The sequence below is a fragment of the Quercus lobata genome, chromosome 8 (assembly GCF_001633185.2).
Source record: "Quercus lobata isolate SW786 chromosome 8, ValleyOak3.0 Primary Assembly, whole genome shotgun sequence".
NCBI classification, from domain to species: domain Eukaryota; kingdom Viridiplantae; phylum Streptophyta; class Magnoliopsida; order Fagales; family Fagaceae; genus Quercus; species Quercus lobata.
The window spans coordinates 10096436-10111320 of NC_044911.1; the positions used below are offsets into that span (position 1 = coordinate 10096436).

Genomic DNA, 14885 nt, shown 5'->3' on the forward strand with positions numbered 1-14885 from the left:
ATGAAGTTTCGATAACTGAAGCCTCCATTTCGATGACAATTGCCTACTATCCGATAACCAAAGACATTGTTCCGACAACCGGTACCAGAGATCTAATAACCAATGCAACTATTCTAACAATTGATGCCAACATTCTAGTCACTAGAGACACCGTTTCGACAATTAGTACTGGAGGTTCGATAACCAAAGTCTATATTCTAGCCACCGGTGCTAGCAGTTTGGTCACCAAAGACACCGCTCTAGTTGCCAGTTTTAGTGATTCGATCGCCAGAGCCACCACTCCAATTACAGATTCTAGCAGTTTGGTCACTTGACCTCTGATAATAATGGCTCTGGTGGTGAGCCACCAATTTTGGTGATTTTCTTTATAAAAAAAAATTTATTGTCATACCAAACACCTAAAAATATTTTACTTCCAAACAATCAGAATGTGACTTATTTTCTTTCTTTTAAATAAGAATTAGAATTCAAACCTCCCCTTATTATTGTAACTATTGAATTATCAAAATAAAAAAAAAAAAAATCTATGGAGTGACTTATGCTTTTAATAAAAACGTTTAAGGTTGAAATCCCCCCACTCCCAACCAATATTATTTAAAATAATATAATTCAAAAAAAAAAAAAGGAAAAAAAAAGAAAAAAAAAAACCTTATGGATTAATAGTTGTGTGAAGTTACAAGGATACTAAAAGCCCAAATGCGCTTGAGCCTCCTTTGACCACACATCCGCAACAACTACTATTTAGAACAAATGGCCTAGGAAAGACCCAATAATAAAAATGGGCCTTTCATTGATGTTTTTCTCGTCTCCACTCAAATTATGGTTTTTTTTTTTTTTTTTTTCATAAACAGCGTCGTTTTGAGACCGTGCATAGCAATTTCATTTAAGGAGCAATCCACGGGTTGAACCGACAACCCAATAACCCAAACCTTCTTCTTTCTTCTCAAATTTCCTTGATTGATGAGCAGACAATCAGAGCTTCAAGCCTTCAACAACTTCCAACGACAAGGAGGCTCCAAATCCAACATACAGGTAAAATATATATATATATATATATATTTTATTCATTCATAGAATAACAACCATTTTATTTTAATTCGGTTAATAGCTTTCCATAAAAGTGTTAATTTCAAATTTTTTTTTTCAAAAAGAAGTCTTGGTTTATATAGTTGGGGTGCTTCTAAAATATGTTTTTCTTATGTTATATGTTGTGTCCATTTGTAGAAAAATTTGTGGTATGCTTTTAAATTTTAAATTTGCGGTGTGCACAATATGTTTTCACAATGATTCAAACAACTATATATCTTGTACTGTAGTATATTGATTCACAACTGACCTCTTGTTTTAGAACAACGGCTCCAACTGACAACATATGTTGTGTCGAATAACCATTTGTATGGCGAATTTAAGAGATGTTTTTAAGGCCAAGGTTTAGAGATATTGTGGGTGTGAGGCAACAAAGGTATAGTTAGAGTCGCGAGCTTGTTGTAGTCGGTCTTTAGAGCCATGGGCAGTGGGGAAGTAAGCAGACTAGGAGTCCTCTGTGGGATATTGAGATTGGACACTTACCATTTTGATCAAGATTTAGTGAGGAAGGAGCTTGTGAATATGATCATCTTGCAAGTGTATGTATGATATGTGTGTATAAATATTGTTTCATATTCGGTGTGCAGAGTGGAAAGTGGAAACCAACTAAGCTCAGGCCACGTTCCAGCAAAGTATTTGTGACAATTTTTTTAATCACCCAAAACTACTCTGTCTGGCAATACTTTGCAGGTTGACAGCTTACTCAAATTTATTGAAATTCTGGAATACTTTTGCTGCGCTGTAGTATTATCCTGTTTTGCAATATTTGTACTTCTAAAACTTAAATCTTGCACCATTGGGAGTGACATGAAATTGTTTTCCTTTTAGTTGATTAGATAAAACTGACAGTTTGTGAGATCAATGGTAACTAGTTACTTATCATTTGTGTATGGCTTTCTTGTAACAGATTGCAGTTCTAATTGACAGCAGGAAGAAAGGAAGCTCAACTTCTTTATTATATACTTAATTTACAAAATGAAGGAAGAAGAAGTGAATCGATGCCAAATTCAAGAGTGGTACCCGAAATTTAAGTCTGTATCCATTAAAACCCAAATCCATGAACTTCCTGAATCGTTTATCCAATACCTTCTTGATGATTCTGGCCCCTTCCTTTTACCTGTTTCCATCTCAAATGATGATGCCTTACCCAATAGAATTCACAACCCTGACGAGGAAGAAGACTACCAAGTATTAGAAGGATCTGAAGATGAGTCTGAACAACCTTCACCACCCCCTTCTTTCCCCGAACTTGAATTGAAGATTAAGGAATCAATTGAGTCCCTTGGCAGTGCAGTCTTCCCTAAGATGAATTGGAGTGCACCAAAAGACTCTGCTTGGATTAGCACAACCGGGAGTCTCCGTTGCACTTCATTCAGTGAGATTGCACTCTTGCTACGATCATCTGATTCATTGATCCATGATTTATGTCATGCATATGATTCATGCAGTGATAAGTCCTCGTCAAGACCACCGAGTTTCTTCCTTGCACTCCGGAAGTGGTACCCTTCTTTGAGTCCAGAGATGGAATTTCGTTGTTTTGTAAGGGGTCAAAACCTAGTTGGAATTTCCCAGCGAGAGGTCACTACGTTTTATCCTGTACTCCTTGAGAAGAAAGATATTCTTGAGATGTTGATCCTGCAATTTTTTGAGGATAATATAAGGCTGAAATTTGAATCAGAGAATTACACATTTGATGTTTATGTTACAAAGGACGAACGGATTAAGGTTTTAGATTTCAACCCTTGGGGTGCATTTACATTGCCATTGTTGTTTAATTGGGAGGAATTAGAGCAGAATACTAGGAAAGAAGGCAATAATGTGGACTTTAGAATTGTGGAGAGCCAGTGTGGTGTTAGGCCAGGTTTGAAGACTGCTGTGCCTTATGATTACTTGGACACTGCCCCTGGAAGTGGTTGGGATCAATTTCTGAGGAATGCTGATGAAGAGTTGCAGCAGCAGATCAGGTCTTCTGAAGCTGGTGCTTGAGATTTTGATTCTCTTGATTCTTGAGAATAGTGTTGCAGTTTCTTTTATATCAACTGTGATTCATGAAGAGGGAAGCATGAATAAAATTTTAGTTTAATTAGTTCTATTTAATTTTAAAAATCATTTGTATTTTTATTGGCCAATTAGATTTCTATTTTATATCTTATTAGCTAATAAATTTTTTTATTATTAATTTCCTATAATCAAAGTTATTTTTGTAATTTGGTAATTGGGATTTCCCAAGTTAATTAGAATTAGGGTTTTCTGAATCAACTTGAATTAGGGTAAAGTCATAGTCTATATTAGCATTGTATTGTATTCCTATGGAGAGAGTTTATAGTTTGATTGATTAATGAACTTTGTTTTGGGTGTTGACTACTAGGTTATCTATAATTTATTTCTTTATTCTTTAATTTTCTTGTTGCATTGATTTGGTTTTGTCCTAAGTCATTCATGTATTCACTTTTATGGGCAGACTCTACATGTATGGTGTATCTGAGTCCTTTTATTTTGTGTACTGTAAAAAAAAAAAAAATAATAAATAAATAAAAATTGCTTCTGCAATCATAATATAAAAATTAATCTCATTCTGGTGCCACTTCCCCATTTGGTTTGTGTATTATCAATCGATGGTTGTTCCTAAAACTTTTCTTAAATTTTACTTTTTGGCGATTTCTTAAATTTACAATGTCTTCCCATTACGCTTTCCATTTTCCTTATGTTTCTTATTATCACCTTGCTTCTCAATTTTGATGGGTGTAAGATGCTTTTGTTTGAAGCAGTGATGGTATCCAAATGGACTATTCATTTTTATTTTCTTTTAATGGTTTTGGATTTGGAAACATTAAGCTTTATCTTTTGTAGGCTGTTTATATGAGCAGCATTGCATAGAGACGATATTGTTTTTGGCTATTCCATCAGTTTTGTGATCCTTTGATATTTGTATAATTTTTCTTTCCAGGCAAATGATGGGTGCCCTTTTGAGATGAAATGTCATACCTGAAAATCTCTATCAATACAAGAAATTTCCATCTCTATCAATGACCCTCTACGGGGATCTCTAAAAAGAGCAAGGAGACAGAAAACAAAATTCTCTTAGGCTGTGTTTGGGAATATTTTCCGGAAAGGAAAACGTTTTCATGTGTTTGGTTGCATTTCAAAAAAATTTCCGAAAAATATTTTCTAGTGTTTGGAAAAGAAGAAGGAAAAGACAAACCCAGAAAAACACGGACAAAACCCAGGAAAAAAAAAAAAAATCATCAACGATCGATGCTCGTCTGGCTAGTTCGACAAGGGGCGAGATCGCGATCGACGCTCGACTGGGTTCAACGGTGCGGTGCTTCGCGAGATCGCGATCGATGCTGATCTCGCGAAGCGTCAATCGCGATCTTGCGAAACACAGCGCCGATCGACGCTTCGCAAGATTGCAATTAGCGCGGTGCTTTGCAAGATCGCGATCTCGAACTGCGATTAACGGCGCTGTCGTCGGACTGGAGCTCGCGAGATTGACTGGTGCGTGCGATTGGCGCGGACTGGAGCTCGGGGTTCGCCGGCGATCGTCGGACTGGACTGGAGCTCGCCTTCCTCTCGCGCACTTGCTCTCTCTCTCTCTCTCTCTCTCTCTCTCTCTCTCTCTCTCTCCGGAATTCATTTGAAGTGAAAATAGGAACGAAAATTCATTTCCGTAGTCAAAGCCTTTTTTTTTCGGTCAACGGAAATCAATTTCCGGAAAATTCTATTTTCCGGAAGTGATTTTCACCCAAAACAAACACACCCTTAATTTTTTTCTTTCTCCTTCTCAGCTATGGCTTCATACAGCCTTGCATTTGAATAAATCACAAACTTATAGTCACTGCTCAATGCATAATGGTCTAAGTTTGCTAATGTGCTTGCCAAAATGAGTCACATCCATGCCCTTTTTTTTTTTTTTGATACATTAAAAGTTGGGATGGGGAAATTTGAACCCTAAATGTCTTCATTAAAAATACCCAGAGATGTCAAACGTGCTATAAGACTCTTGACATCCCCCCATCTTAGATGTCTTCAATGGAAATACTCGGAAGTGCCAATTGAGCTACAAGGCTCTTAAAACCATCCATCTACTAAATAAAAACCAAATGCACAATATTTATCAAGTGTTAGCTGCAAGCAAAGTTGCACCTCCGACGTATAGAACTTAACCACAGTCCAATCAAGCCAAGGCAAAAACATTGATGTGGTACTGAACATGAATTTTATGTAGTATCTCAGAAAGTGGAAAGAATATTCCAGTATTATCATGTGCTCCACCCCCTCTCCCCACCCTCCTAAGTTCTATATTACTTTGAAAAATTAACATTTCACGACTATTAGCAGGTTCCTTAAGAGTAGTTATTAATTATTATGTCTTGCCAAACATGGTTTATTATGAAAACCTCACCACATGGTGATCCAGCAGCACAATCTAATTGATAATTTTAATGGTCATTGACTGGGTACACCACTTTAATATGTACCATCAGAAATCTAGAACGATGGCTTTTGACAGTTATAAACTTGTATCTGTGCATAAGTACCATTCAGCCGTAGATAGACTTCACTCTAGGTACAGTAATCACATAAAGATGGCTTTTAGAGCACTCATTTTGTTAAATTTATAAGGATTCAGACTTTTCAATCATCATATCTCTCAACAAACAGTGACAAAAGTCCATATTCAGATTTGAAACTGAATGCGAAGCAAACTTGAGATTTTACAGCACTATCCTTTTCATCAGAACCTTGTCCAAAAGCGTGGTTATGCATGTACCCTACAGAGGAAAACAACATCGTCCTCTTAAAACAGTCTATCCTCCAAACGTCAACATGCTCAAACAAATTTAACAAAATTACAGATAAACATACAGAGGTCGGTCACTAGTTATTCACAACTCTTGCACCACTTCAAAAACAAAAAATTCAAATTGGAAGCCTGACATGCTTAAGAAGATATTTATATTCAATGGGAAGTATTCTGAAAGCAGATATCGCTATCTGAAATGGCTCCAGGTCCTCCTCAATCTAAAGAATGTTATCTTCAGGAGGGCCTCTTGGGATCAGCAGCAAGTAACAGCTGTTGATCTAGAAGAGCTTACCCTGCGGTTGGGTTCCACTTCTCATCATTGTACAGAATTCCTCATAGTTGATTCTACCATCCTGTAAACCCAGTAGAAGAGCAAATTAATGCATGATACTGCAGAAGATATATTTGCATCCAAAAGAAAGCCAAGCCAAACAACTTACATTATCAGCATCGACTTCAGATATTATTTCCCTGATTGTTTCATCATCACCCATTCCATATTCTTTCATGGCCGACTGTAGTTCATCTCTTGTAATAAATCTGCAAATGAAATCCCAAAAAGACCTCAATATCTTTCATTTGAATGCAGAAGAACCTGTTCATATTTGTCTAATTAATGAGAATTCCCTGACATATTTGCATTAACAATGACCAAACTTTTAAAATATGGTGCCCAGTCAGTGTGCCCAAATCAAAATCCAATATTTCAGAATCAATTAATAACTCTGATTGATTTGCATGTACAATATCTGAAGTCTGAACTATTTTCCCACCATAAGTTTCAGCTATTCTAACAACATTCTATACCAGGAATTTATCTGGCACATTATAGTAAATAATAATTCTTTGTCAATCAGCCACAGTAGTAAAGAAGAAAAGCTTCAGCTGTACTGTAGTAAGACTATTCTGTCCAAGGTGTGGATTGTTTTCATTTAAAAAAATACTTACCCGCTATTATCCTTATCAAAATATTGAAAAGCCTTATAAAGATGTTCTTCTCTTTCTAGCTTGTGTCTATGCATTGTAGCAGTGATAAATTCAATGTAGTCGATTGTTCCATTCCCATCTACATCAGCCTAAACACAAATTAAGAATGTCAGTTTGGAATTAAGCAAAGAGAGCAATAAAAAAAAATGAAAAAATTATGGAGTACAATATCTTACAGCTTCCATGAGCTGCCGGACTTCAGCCTCTGAAAGCTTTGAGCCAAGCCGAGCTAACCCGGTCCTAAGTTCATCATAGGTGATTGTGCCACTTTTATCCGTATCAATATTTGTAAACATTGCCTTCAGCCCTTGGATTTCTTCTTCAGAGAGATTTTCAGCAATGACCTACAATTATTGGCATAATTAGTCAGTTTAGTAGATGGCAATCACAGTCAGATCCATATCTACATCAGGACTACAACTACCCTAAAGAATAACTGAGCACCCCAAAACAATTGCCAATTTAGATTTGTAGCTCCTAGTTTCATCTATATACATGATCAAACATCATATTGAAGATTGAAATCCATCTATACCTTCAGTGCAAGTTTCTTAAGTTTGTTCATTGCTCTAAATTGTTTCATCCTGGAAAGAACAGCACTGTCTATTGGCTTATCTGACGCTTCTCCATCTTCTCTAAGCCATGGGTGCTCTAAATCAGCCATAAAATTTCAAATTTCGTTAGAGAAACATAACAACAGAATGACTAAAGAATGCCACTTTACATTAACTGCTATGACAGAATGACTAAAAATTTATATCACAAGAAAAATATTCAGTGTCATATTAGAGAATCATTTAAGCCTTTATTGGTGAAGCATTGTGAAAATTGTGAATTCCAATGTTCCAATCATCAACCAAACATTTTGAACCTTAAACAAAACTAAGCTTGAGACATTAAATTCTGGTGGCTTAAGGAAGAAGTGGAGAACTTGTTGCATTGTTGGTGTAATATTTCATGCATGTGCAACTCCAATTTTTGTCCTTATAGTTACTCCAATTTCCAATTTTAGTCCTTCGAGTTTTCAAAAGTAGAAATGAAATCCTTAAAGTTTGCAAATTGATCCAATTTGCTCCACACACCTTTAAAAAAAAAGGTCTATATGGTTCTAAAATTATACAGTAGCAATCCAGGTGGATTAGAAGTGCCACATGGCCACCATAATGTCTCACTATTGCCCTGTGGATTGTCGTGCAACAAAAATAATGGAACACTATTTCCACTTATTGATCTTGAATTTACAAAATAATTATCTATTCCAAGTTTAGTTGATGAGAAATTGTTGGGAAAATTCAAGTATATAAAAAGGAAAAGAAATGGGGCAATTATTTAACAAACTTTTGAAACTCTAGGGACCAAATTGGGAAATGAGCTCAAAGGATCAAATTGGATCATTTTATAAAGTTTTAAGGATTCGATTGCAACTTTTGAAACTTTAAGGACATAATTGGAAAATGGGACAAACTTTAAGGACCAGGAGTGGTGTTCGCCAAAAAAATAATAATAATAATAATAATTTTCACGTTCAAAATGAAATTGAAAGTTTTGAGGACGGTAAATGGTAGTTTTCAGATCTCTTTCAGTCACAAAGGACTCAGGTTTTTGCAAATGAGGAAACATTTCAAAAAGTAGATTTTTAAAGTGTTTTAAACACATATCTTGACATTCTAATTTTATTCTTGAAAAAAAAAAAGAGCTTTTCATAAAAATCAGGCAGGTCCTTTTCTCTTAAAAGCTTCATGGCCCTTGCATCTAAATTCTCTTAATCCTTACATGACTTAAAAATATATCATGTAGATAAACTAGCTTGCTGCCCCAGTGAACTTGTAAATTACCTAACGCAGAAGATCTTTCCTGCCTATGTACTGTGTACATATGAGACAAGCTACCCTTGAGAAAATTAATCGTGAAATGCTGAAATCTTAAGGCATAATAATTAACCATACTAACAGATGCCTACCTAGAACCTGCGCAGAAGTAATCCTTTTCTTTGGGTCCTGAGTTAGCATCTTCCGGACAAGGTCCTTGGCACTGCTTGATATAGATGGCCATGGTTTACTTTCAAAGTCAATCTCTCCTTTCAATATAGCATCAAATATCCCCTTCTCCGTCTCTACAATATAAATTAATTACAAATCACTATTTCCACCCAAAAAAGCAAAAGAGAAACTACTGTAGTACACAGTAACAAAATTGAGCAAGAAGCAGAACTGTGTTTTTACCAGCCCAAAATGGAGGTACACCACTGAGTAATATATACAAGATAACTCCTGCACTCCAAATATCTATTTCCTTCCCAGATCTGCGCCGTAATACTTCTGGAGCAACGTAGTAAGCACTCCCAACTATATCTCGGTACACCTTCCCTGGCAAGAGTGAGCCACAACAAACCTTATTCTACATTACAAGTAATAAGCATATAAATTATGATGAGTTTTGCTCAACTCATTAAAACTTTTAATGACCAGTACTTGAAAAGCATACTGCAATTGTCTTCATGAAAGTTCACACAAACAATTTGTGCTCTTTAATAAGAAATATGAAAAACAACGAGAGGGAGGCCAGTTTTCTATCGAGTAAAAAAGTTCTATGGTACATTTTACTTCTATGATGTCATCGTGAGGTATTTTCATGATACTAAAGAAGGTTCTAAAAGGCAAATTAAAAATTCAGGCAATTTCTTAAAATCTAGTTTTATAAACTGTGAAACACCTCTAAGACTAGGGGCACCATAGATGCAGTGTGATAAGGAAGTGGAAAATGACCATATACTAATCTCATAATGCACTGTCATCATTCTTCAAACTCTATTTATGGTATGATCAACACCTCGAGGTAGAATAAACTCAAAAGTAAAACATGAAAGAAAATCCTTAAAGAGGGTTGCATAAAAAAGCCATCCTTTGACCTGAAATATTCCAGTAGCTACTTAATTTATAGGCTAAAGTGCAAACTACACCCGTAAAGTTTGGGGGTCTTTGGATTTACACCATGAAGTTTCAGAAATTGAATTTTACACCCTAAAGTTACATTCCATTTGCATCAACAACCCCTCTGTCCATATATTCCGTTAAGTGCCACATAAGTTTGCCACGTGTTTAGTTCAACCAATAAAATGATTCCATGTCATTTTCATTATGCCATGTTAGTATTGCCACGTGACATTATTTTATTGGACAAACAAAACACGTGTAGCAAGTTTATGTGGCACTTAATGGTGGAAAATATGGACGAAGAGTCAACTGATGCAAACAGAATATAACTTCAAGAGGTAAAATCTAAATTCTGAAACTTTAGAGTGTAAAATCCAAAGACACTCAAACATTAGGGGTGTAGTTTGCACTTGAACCTAGTTTATAAAAGAGAATGGAGGCTGCTAAGAAAGTTGTGAACATGTTTAGACTCATGAACAATAAATTCATAAATAACAAATCAGCTATTATAAAATTATTGGAAGTCAATTGACTCAATTCCCATTTTCTGAAAGACCATTTTCATGCCAATATTAAAGGAAGATGTTTTCAACTTTCCCAAGTTAGGGTTTGAAAAAAAGGCCTACCGTCTCAAGTGACAACTAAAAAAGCTCCACATTATTCTCTCATGGAAAAAGAAGAAAGACGACTGACTATTCTATTAAATTCCTGAAATATTATATTCAATCCAGATAAGTTCTCGATCAACACGCTTAAGAATGGTCCGTAGTTTTGAATAAGCTTTTGGTAGGACTTCAAACTACTTATAAAATATTTAAATTTACAAGCAACACATATCCAGAAGAAAATATTTAATATGGAAAAACATACGCAACTTTTGACTTAAAAAAAAAATACTCAATAATTCAATCTCTTATTTATCCCACCTACCATTTTATCATTCTCATGAAAGAAGAAAAAATAAATAAATAAAAATCTCCAAATTATCGTTCCAATTATTCATTCAAATCAATAAATTTAAACCTCAGAACCACAAAATGAAATAATTCAATAATTAAAAGAGTTACCTTCCTCAATGAAAACCGATAATCCGAAATCTGTGGCCTTTAAAAGTGCAGTCTCATCCTTGCTAGATAACAAGAAATTCTCAGGCTTGAGGTCCCTATGCATCACACCCATAAAGTGGCAGATATTCACAACATTAACAATTGACCTGCATATTGAAGCAGCAGCCCTTTCACTATAATGACCCTTTGCAATAATCCTATCAAAAAGCTCCCCACCAGCACATAACTCCATAACAAGATGCACTGATTGCTTATCCTCATAAGCACCCTTAAACTCAACAATGTTTGGCTGACCACTCAAATGCTGCATAATCTGAATCTCTCTCTTTATATCCTCCTTGTCATTCTTTGTAACAAGCTTCCTCTTAGATATAGACTTGCAAGCATATTGTTTGCCAGTTGAATTCTCAGTACAAAGATAAGTGACCCCAAATTGACCTCTACCCAATTCTTTGCCAAATGAATAGTGCTGCTTAACATCCTCATATGCTTTGCCAAGAATTGTGTCTGGCCTAGGGACAGGTTTTGGGCTTGGAGCTGAGACAGATGGCTTCACTGCTGGCTGGACCGGTACAGTGCGTTTCTCAGGCATGTGGTAGGACTGTTGTGCTGGTGTTCTGGATTGTTGTTCAGCTACAGGCTCATGGCTTTTTTGATGGTGCATATCAGAACCACCTACTGATCTATAACCATTGTATTTGGGCTCTGAATTTTTGACTTTGCTAAGACAAACACCCATCTTTTGTAACAGCCAAATTCAAAGACTAAAAACAGACTGAATTTTAAGCAAATGATGGTAAAGAATAAAGACCCAGTTGAAGAATCAGAGAGACTGTGCAAAATAACACTGAATTTTCAAGGGAAAAGTGGAGGAGAATTTTGGATCAGGAATCTGAATCTCAGAGCTGAACTAAAATTAGGCCAAAAAGTGGCTGAATAGTAAAACCCAGATGGGGATCCACAGAGAATATGAAGAGAAAGTGAAAAAGAACCAAACTTTGGATTGTGATTTTTGGAAGGGTTTAACATAAGTAGATCAGAGTTATAGCTTTAGAAAACCAGAGCTCTGAGACAAGGCTGAAAAAGAAAGACTAGAACTTTGGTCAACTGTGCAATTAAGTTGAAAGGTTGAATCTTTCAGGACCTTCAATCCAATGTAGAGAGAGACAGAGAGTTAGAAAATGAGAGAGAGAGAGAGAGAGAGAGAGAAATTTTAAATATAAAAGCTATCAAAGGGCAAAAAAGTAATATAGGAAAAAAAGTTTTCATATATAACTTTCACTTCATAAATAAGTGTATTTATATTCCATATAGATGTTGATAGGATAGAGTTAAAATTTGCAAAGAACACAAATTCTCAAAAGAAAGTGATGATTTTTAATTCATTCATAAATCTCAAAAATATCTTTCAATAGATACACCCATTTATTTTTTATTTCATGCATATTTATAATTTTAATTAATGATATAAATTAACTGTTTCCAAAACATTTAAGAAAGCTATTTACTCAATTTTTATTGAAAATAAACAACTTTTTATATTTACACAAATATTTTATGTCAACCAAAAAAAAATTTATTTGGAATAACAAAAAAATTTATTAAAAGTATTAAATTTGTTAAGCATTTTATGTCTTAAATTTAATTAAAATTAGAAGAAATTAAAGGATTTAAATGGGAAAACCTGATTTTGGGAATGTTCGTATGATTTCTCTCAATATCTTCCTAGTTCCTTCCAAACAAAATTTTCATTTTATCTGAAAAGGGAAAGAGATTTAGTAATTTACCATTTTATCAATTAAAGGGTTTACACTGACGACTATTGGCTGGCCATGTTCTTCCTGAAAATTATCCCATCAATCATGTCACCTGTTTCTTTATTTATATATTTTTTTCTTTTTTCCTTTTTCTTTTTGGACAAACATGTTTACAATCATGTATTAGCTATGGATAACAACAACCTACTTTAAAGTTTAAAGGACCCAAACAATGGGGGACCCATCGTCCATGAATTTCACGCACTTCAAACAGGCTAAATGCAACAAAATTGCAACCTAACATTGTATTTATTTGTATAAAGTGAAATTAATTAAATACGGTCAGAGATCTGATCGTATTTAAAATTTACAACGGTGTAAAAAATTTTATTAATTAAACTAATTGAAGCTTATAAAACTAAAAAAAAAAGAAAAATTATGTTCACTAAAGAAAACAAAATAAGAGTCCTTTGAATTTCAAATCTTGTTAATTTCTTTCATTTCATTGTTTAAATTTAATATTAAATAAATTGTCCAGTATTAAATGAACAAAATGAATAATTTTTTTTTAAAGAGTTTTAACTTATAACGTTCGTTCTTGATGATATATTTTTATCATCAAATTAAGATACTAATTAATTTTTGCTCTCTCATTTAACTATCAAAAATTTACCATTTTATCCATTAAAGAGCTTACACTAATAACTATAGCTGGCTATGTTCCTCGTGGAAATTATGAATTATCCCATCAATCAAGTCACTTGTTTCTTCTTCTTCTTTTTTTACTTTTCACTTTTTTCCTTACTTTCTTTTTTGACAAATATGTTACAATAATGTATGAGCTATGGATAACAACAATTTAATCAACAAGTTGAAAGATCAACAACGTGTGGATTTCACAGCAAGCCACACAATCTACTTTAAAACCCAAACAATGGGGGTTCCTATCATCCATGAATTTCACGCACTTCAAACAATCTAAATACAATAAAATTGCAACCTAGCATTGTATAGAATGAAATTAATTAGATAAGATATCTAGTCATATTTGAAATTTATGACATTTACTTTATAATAATTTTTATTATTATTATAATATTAAAAATTAATTAATTTTTATTATAGGTAAGTATTAAATCTTAAATTTTTTTATTCAATGACATAGAGCTATAAAGAATTATATTCACTCCGTGACTGAAGGTGTTCCAAGAAAGAAAACAAAATAAGAGTCCTTTCAATTTCAAATCTGGTTAATTTCTTTCATTTCATTGTTTAAATTTTATTTTTTAAAATTTAATATTAAATAGATTACCAAGTATTGAATGATAACAACGAATAAGATACACAGTATAAAACAAAATTTGCACCAAACATTACGTACAATACTGGTGGTTAGGGGCCGTGTACACGTTAGGCACGTTGAAATTTATCGTATCTCGTGCGGCAATAAGGGACCGTGTACGTGGTCAGGTCTCCATTTTAATAATGGTAACTCAGTCTTGTGCGGCAATAAATGCCGTAATGCTATCAACGCGGTTTTGTTTGATTAAATTATGTTGGAAACTCACTCTAAACTTTTACATTTCCTAAATATTTATGTGAAAGCCACGTTTCGAAAATTCCCAGTTATTTCACATAATAATAAATTATTAATAATAATGTACCCCAAATAAAGAATCTAAAAAAAGGTTTCTGATAAGCAACAAAGGCTGAAACTTCTTGACAATATCTGGGACAAACGTATTTTGTCCTGGTTTTTTGGCTCAATGTACAAAAATTGAAGCAAAGATCCAAAAGGTCTTATTAGAACTTAGAAGCAACAAAGACATTGCCTGTAAAAGAAATATGGATTGGCCAGATACACTTTTCCAAGTAATAACTCATCTTTTCCTGTGGTAATGTCATGTTGTTTTCCGTGGGAGTGAAATGATATATATATATATATATATATATATATATATATTTAATTTTGCTTGGGAGAGCCGGTTTGTGTGACTAATTTATTAGTCAATACAAATTTTCATATACATACATAAACACATACATAAATACATCTATACATACAAGAATTTAGTATGTTTTATAGTAAAATTCTTAAAATTAAATGTTTCATATAATTAAATTTGTCTTTCACCATCTTCTATAGTGAAATCTTTAAAATTTTCATTTTTAACATAAGTTACTAAATTGTCTACCATTGCAAATAAATATATTTCTGTCGAACTAATGAAATGTTCAAAGACATAAA

The 14885-nt window shown here is 34.0% G+C and overlaps 2 protein-coding genes across 3 annotated transcripts; one reads left to right on the plus strand and one right to left on the minus strand.

Annotated features, from left to right (window-relative positions):
* The first annotated feature begins 872 nt into the window (after window positions 1-872).
* On the plus strand, window positions 873-3207 carry LOC115954784 (cell division cycle protein 123 homolog). Of its 2 annotated transcripts, XM_031072721.1 has the most exons (3): window positions 897-1032; window positions 1674-1776; window positions 1994-3207. In XM_031072721.1, the coding sequence occupies exon 3, from the start codon at window positions 2062-2064 to the stop codon at window positions 3070-3072; it is 1011 nt and encodes a 336-aa protein (XP_030928581.1). In that variant the 5' UTR covers window positions 897-1032; window positions 1674-1776; window positions 1994-2061; the 3' UTR covers window positions 3073-3207. The 2 variants fall into 2 exon arrangements, with proteins under 2 accessions (XP_030928580.1, XP_030928581.1); XM_031072720.1 differs by lacking the exon at window positions 1674-1776 and having other exon boundaries at window positions 873-1032.
* A 2539-nt stretch (window positions 3208-5746) lies between these two features.
* LOC115954785 (calcium-dependent protein kinase 2) lies at window positions 5747-12070 on the minus strand. The gene is made up of 8 exons (XM_031072722.1): window positions 10881-12070; window positions 9103-9246; window positions 8841-8993; window positions 7416-7531; window positions 7057-7224; window positions 6842-6969; window positions 6334-6433; window positions 5747-6246 (listed from the first exon to the last, which is right to left on the minus strand). Exons 1-8 carry the CDS (start codon window positions 11617-11619, stop codon window positions 6172-6174), a joined length of 1623 nt encoding a protein of 540 aa, XP_030928582.1. The 5' UTR covers window positions 11620-12070; the 3' UTR covers window positions 5747-6171.
* Between the last annotated feature and the right edge of the window lie 2815 nt (window positions 12071-14885).